The sequence below is a fragment of the Martes martes genome (assembly GCF_963455335.1).
Source record: "Martes martes genome assembly, chromosome: 16".
NCBI classification, from domain to species: Eukaryota; Metazoa; Chordata; class Mammalia; order Carnivora; family Mustelidae; genus Martes; species Martes martes.
The window spans coordinates 49,570,032-49,576,031 of NC_137904.1; the positions used below are offsets into that span (position 1 = coordinate 49,570,032).

Below are 6,000 nucleotides of genomic sequence, written 5' to 3' on the forward strand. Positions count from 1 at the left end.
ACCCTGGAAAAGGGTGCTGGGGTGGGTGAAGCAGGGACTAGGGGGGATGTTTTCGTCTGTCAGTGAGTTGGGAAGTGTATTTTAAGGCTTTTAGGACATGACCGCCTCCTTAAGTTAGAGTGTCTTCTTGCTGACTTTCCCCAGCTAGGCCCAGGTTGCTTTTTTGGCAGAATTTCAGTTAAAATTCAGATATTTTTAATAGTTCGCACAAGGTTTTCTGCTTTGCCTTTTTGTACATGTCCTAGATTTATACAGTCATTTTTCTAAGACTTTTTATTTTCCTTTTGTCCCAGGTATTTACCACCAGAGTGTTTTGTGGTTGGGAAAGAGCCACCAAAGATCTCAAATAAAGTGGACGTCTGGTCAGTGGGTGTGATCTTCTATCAGTGTCTTTATGGAAGGAAGGTAAGGAAGAAGGTCAGATGCGGTGGCTTGATGTCCGTCTTAGGGCGCACGCACACGCTGGCATGGTGTCGATTATTCTCTTGGAATTGATTATACAGAATGGAATCCTGAAAGTTGTGGTTTGAAGAAAATACAGACACTAATAAAAGCTTTATGCATAAGCAGAACTTTTCAACCCTGCGTACTTAATGAATTCCACTGGCCTACTGAAAACATGCATTTTTGCTGTTTTCAAATTAGATCCAGGATATGTTTTGTTTCTGATAATATGTACAAGGAATTGTATGAAATAGTTTATTTAAAGTATACAGTTGTCTCAGGAGCCATTCTTTAAGGTCTCAAGAACTGAAATTTGAAATATCTACAGAGCTCTTTATTCTCAGCCACTCTCTTAGTTAAGGCTATTATAAATAAAAGCCTGCTTTCTGTTTTCTGTATTGAGGTACAGTGTTAGAAGGTGTTCACTGTCTTTTACCTCTGGATCAAGGTGATAGATCATTTGGACACATAATAACCCAGGTAGTAAACTATACCTAATGAATTTTCACATCTGTGTTTTCCTGTGTTTATAAGCCTACAACCTTATAAATAAACTTATGTACTAGAATCCAGTGCGTGTGTACTCATATATTTGCTGTCAGCGTGTTATAAATAATTGAAGTTTGTCAGTGGTCCCGACAGTGTAGGTTGTGGGTATAAGCCATTTGGGAGTCTTGCAACTCCCTGGGACTCTTAATATTTTTATTACAGTCCCCAGACCAAACTCTTCGTTCAGATTTCAGCTTCCTTTTTAACTTCTCCTTGGTCTCTGTTTCTTTATCTTACCTCTCAATTAAGGGGAAACTATTCAGAACCAGCCAGTAAGGGTTAATGAAATGACTACTATTTTTAAGTAATCCCTACACTCAACATGGAGCTCGAACTCACAACCCTGAGATCAAGACTTGCGTGCTTTACTGAGTCAGCCAGGCTCCCCCAGAGGAGTTAATTATTACTTATACTCTCTGATAATGTGGAAATGCTGCTGAGAATGTTGGTAGAGGTTATGTACAAGCATGGTAGAGATGACACTAGGCTTGAACTTAAATTTTAAGATCTTCTTAGAAAATTGGGCTTCCTGAGTGGCACAGGCACTTAGGGGTCTGACTCTTGACTTCGGCTCAGGTCATGATCTCAGGGTCAGGACATGGAGCTGCCCCATCAGGCTCCTCGCTCAGTGAGGAATCTGCTGAAGATTCTCCCTCTCCCCCCCACCCCCCACCCCTGCATGCTCTCTCTGTCAAATAAAATCTTGGGGAAGGGGCAAAAAAAAAAAAAAAGAAAGAAAATGGCACATTGGGGCACAGATGAAGCAATTAAACAGCCCCAGCTCTCCCCCCCTTCCACATTGTACTTACTCCTTCTCTTCTGCTTCCTTTTCCATCTCTCTTTACCTGTGTCTTGGGTCTGCCAGTGGCACAAGGATGTATTACTTAAGCCTACAGGTATCACTGAGGGTAGAAGAGGTTGCTGGTTCCTGCTGGAATTTTCTTTTTCTTGGCTGTAAGCAAACCTGAACAGAGGTGTTGGAATATGACATGCTGCTTCCGGTCCCAGCTCTGCCTTAACCTTGATGTTGCCTTGTGAGCCTGTTACTTAAGTTCTGAGCCTTTCCACGCCTCACCTATAAAAAGAGGGAGTTAGAGGGGACCATCTCCAAAGTTTTTTCTTTCCAGCAATTCTCACTGAAGCATGTCTTCATTACTTTCCTATGGTTTTGAATTGTGTTCTCTTTAATTTTAACCAGAGGCCCACCTTTGTTTTGTTTTGTTTTGTGTGATAGCCTTTTGGCCACAACCAGTCCCAGCAAGACATTCTACAAGAAAATACTATTCTTAAAGCTACTGAAGTGCAGTTCCCGCCAAAGCCAGTAGTAACACCAGAAGCAAAGGTAAGTTGTGACCCATTGGCAAGCAAAAAATGACTGCTTTGCTTTCTGTATTATTTCTCTCGGTAATAGTGGATGGATTATCAGTATAAAAGTCAGTCACCTCTGCCTCCTTCCAAGTGTGTATTTCTCCAACTCCTACCGTGTTCTCCCCTCTCCTCCTACAACAAATACTTAGGGTGCCTGGGGAGTACTAAGAGTAGGGGGGGATGGCGAGTGTGTAGCAGTGAACTACAGACAAGGTCCCTCTCTGTCAGGAGTTTTCGTTCCAGCAGGTGAGACAAACAATAACTAGCAACAGATACATTTCAGATGGTGAAAAATAAATGAGTAAGAAGATCGAGGGGCGGGAATTCCTCCTTTGATGGCCTGGTCAGGGATGGCCTCAGTGGTGAAGTGACGTATTGAGCAGTCGTGAATGATGTGAAGGTGGGAGGTGTGTGTAGATTTGGGATGACAGTACTCACGGCAGAGCAGTGTGTGAAGCTGAGATGTAAGGGCAAGCTTAGCTGATCCACGGAGCAGAGAGGAGCGTGGTCGGTGGGCGAAGCCGCAGGACAGATGGGAAACGCCCCTAGGTTTTACTCAGGGCAGCTGTGTGATCTGATGGCGGTTTCAAAAGGCTGCCCTGGCGGCTATGTAGAGAGAAAATTCAAGGTGGAATTATTTGACCAATAACTATCCCATCCAACCCAAGGTAACCCATTTAACTCCTCATTTTACATCTCATTAAGAAAAGTTCTTTTTTTTGTTAAGATTTTATTTATTTATCTGACAGAGATCACAAGTAGTCAGAGAGGCAGGCAGAAAGGGAGCACATTCCCCAGTGAGCAGGGAGCCCGATGCGGTGCTCGATCCCAGGACCCCGGGATCATGACCTGAGCCAAAGGCAGAGGCTTAATCCACTGAGCCACCCAGGCACCCCAAGAAAGGTTCATCTTTAAAGGCTGAGGATTTTTGAATTTGTTTTTATCTTCCAAATACTTTAATCAGGCAGCTATGTATAGTTGGTTTTGATTTTGGAAAAATAGGATTGTTGCTATACTTTCGGGTTTTATTAATTAAACCTGGAAAAAAGAAAATCATTTCATCTCATATTTTAGTTTTTTTTTTTAATAGACTTTGTTAGACTGTGTTTTTTTAGAGCAGTTTTAGACTCACAGCAGCACTGAGCAGAAAGTAGAGTTTCCGTGTATTCCCTTTTCCTACACGTGCCCAGCCTCCCGCACTGTCCACCTCCTGCACCAGAGTGGGACATTCCTTAGAATCGATGGACCTACATTGTGACACTATCATCCCCTGAATGTAAAGTACGGCCTGAGGGTCATAATGACATTTTAGATTTTTAAAAATTAGTTCATTTATTTAATTAAATCACAAGAATGATTAAAAAATAGAAAAAGATAGATCACCTGTTTAAGGGCCTTTGTGATAAGAATGGTAGAAACTGAGCGTATCTAGCCCTTCATACGTAGCACAAAGGAAACTTCCATGTTGGTAGTAAATTAGGATTCTGAATGAAACCCCGCTCACAGTATGATTCCATGCCTCAGTACCCTTGGGGAGACAAGTCCTGTTCAGGTTTCCTTTACTGCTTAGATGTGTGAGGCAGAATGAGATCCACAGGGGAAGCATTTACCAACCTGTGATGCACTGTAGTGTTAGTAAGGGTGGGTGTCCTAACCGTACCCGTGGTGGTGGCTTGTTTCACTTCCTCAGGAAGTAGAAAGTTCACATGAGGCCATGGTTTGTACACGCAGGACCGTGAAGGTAGACGTGCCTGGGGAAACCGGCCAAGGCGGAGAGAGTGGTTTTGTGCTCTGGGGGCAGAGGCATTCAGAGGTCAGGTCATGCCCCTTTCCCCCTCAGGAACGGCTTGGCCACCTCCTTCAGGGAAGTAGTCCGCGGCCAGAGAGAGGCGCTGCTGCCCGTGCGTCCCCTTGCCTTGGCCCTGTCTCGGTGTGCCTGGTGATTTCTGGGAAGGGCCCTGAGCCCCTTCTCTGAGCTCCTGGCCTGGGTCCTGGCAGCCGCTGCAGAGCCTCAGGCTTCCATCTGGGGCCCCCAGGATGATCTCTGCCTCAGGTTTCTTCAAGAACCTTTCCTTTCAGGCGTTTATTCGACGATGCTTAGCCTATCGAAAGGAGGACCGCATCGATGTCCAGCAGCTGGCCTGTGACCCCTATTTGCTGCCTCACATCCGAAAGTCGGTCTCCACGAGTAGCCCCGCTGGAGCTGCTATCGCATCGACCTCGGGGGCGTCCAATAACAGTTCTTCGAATTGAGACCCACTCCTAGGCCGCGAACTGTTCAGCACACACCAAGTGGACAAGTGGCATTCAGCAGCGGGTTTGGGACATAGCGAATCCGAATGGATCTCATGAAACCTGTACCAGGTGCTTTTATTTTCTTGCTTTTTTCCCATCCATAGAGCATGACAGCATCGATTCTCATTGAGGAGAAACCTTGGGCAGCTCTGGCCAGGCCTTGTAGGAAAAGGCCCCGCCCGAGGTTCCGGCGTCAACGGCCACTGCGTGTGGCTGCTCTGAGTGAGGAAAAAATTAAAAAGAAAAACTGGTTCCATGTACTGTGAACTTGAAAACATGCAGACTCAGGGGGGTCCCTGATGCAGTGCTTCAGATGAAGAATGTGGACTTGAAAATACAGACTGGGCTAGTCCAGTGTCTATATTTAAACTTGTTCTTTTCTTTTAATAAAGTTTAGGTAACATCTCCTGAAAAGCTTGTAGCACAAAGGCTCAGCTGGGGATGGTGTTTGACTTCGGAGGAAAAAAGTTGCTATTGCCCGTTAAAGGCACTAGAGTTAGTGTTTTATCCCTAAATAATTTCAATTTTTAAAAACATGCAGCTTCCCTCCCCCCTTTTTTATTTTTGAAAGAATACATTTGGTCATAAAGTGAAACCCGTATTAGCAAGTACGTGGCAACGTTCATTCCAGTCAGATGCAGCTTTCTCCTCCGTCTGGTCTCCTGTTTGCAGTTGCTTCCCTCGTCTCAGGAGGGAAAGCGTCGAGTGGGAGGACCGAGGTGTGTGGGGCTTTGCCGTCGGACAAAGAACGAGGTTAGAAGCCCACAGCTTGGAGTCTCTAGGTTTTCAACTCTTTCTTCACAATTTGAACACTTGACGGTTGTCCCTTTTAATTTATTTGAAGTGCTATTTTTTTAAATAAAGGTTCATCTGTCCATGCAGTCCTCTTGGATTCTCTGAATGTAGTAACTATCAAAAACTGTTCCAGAGGTAGGCAGAAAATGGGCCGGGGAGCCAGATACTCCAGGGATCAGGAGGTCCTCCCCACGGTCTCTAAATGTGCTTGCTAAATGGTGTACCTTTCTTGTTAACCACGATATTAAAACTTGATCAGTTCATAAGCTTTCTTCTGTTAGATCTTTTGGCAGGAAACAGCCTCCAGCCCTCTAAATTTTGTGGGTGTGTGCTGGTGTGTGTGTCTGTGTGTGCATGTGCACACACGCTTTGTCTAACTCACTTTAATAGATGGAGCGAGTGGAGTTAAAAAAGAATCGCAGGGAGATAGGTATTTTGAACATGAACATTCTTTTGGAACTTTCTTTTTCCCCCCACATTTGGTTGTTTCTGAGATGTGTGATGAACTGAAGACGGAGCTGAAATGGGAGATGCATGGCCCCACCGTGC

The 6,000-nt window shown here is 44.8% G+C and overlaps 1 protein-coding gene across 5 annotated transcripts in view; it reads left to right on the plus strand.

Annotated features, from left to right (window-relative positions):
- TLK2 (tousled like kinase 2) overlaps positions 1-5,715 on the plus strand; it is a 113,721-nt gene extending 108,006 nt beyond the window's left edge. For all 5 annotated transcript variants that reach the window (XM_080826352.1, XM_080826355.1, XM_080826354.1 and 2 more), the window contains 3 exons: positions 294-405; positions 2,228-2,335; positions 4,441-5,715. In XM_080826352.1, the coding sequence (XP_080682478.1) occupies positions 294-405; positions 2,228-2,335; positions 4,441-4,614 (394 nt within the window). In that variant the 3' untranslated portion in view covers positions 4,615-5,715. The remainder of the gene's footprint in view (positions 1-293; positions 406-2,227; positions 2,336-4,440) is intronic.
- The last annotated feature ends 285 nt before the right edge of the window (positions 5,716-6,000 follow it).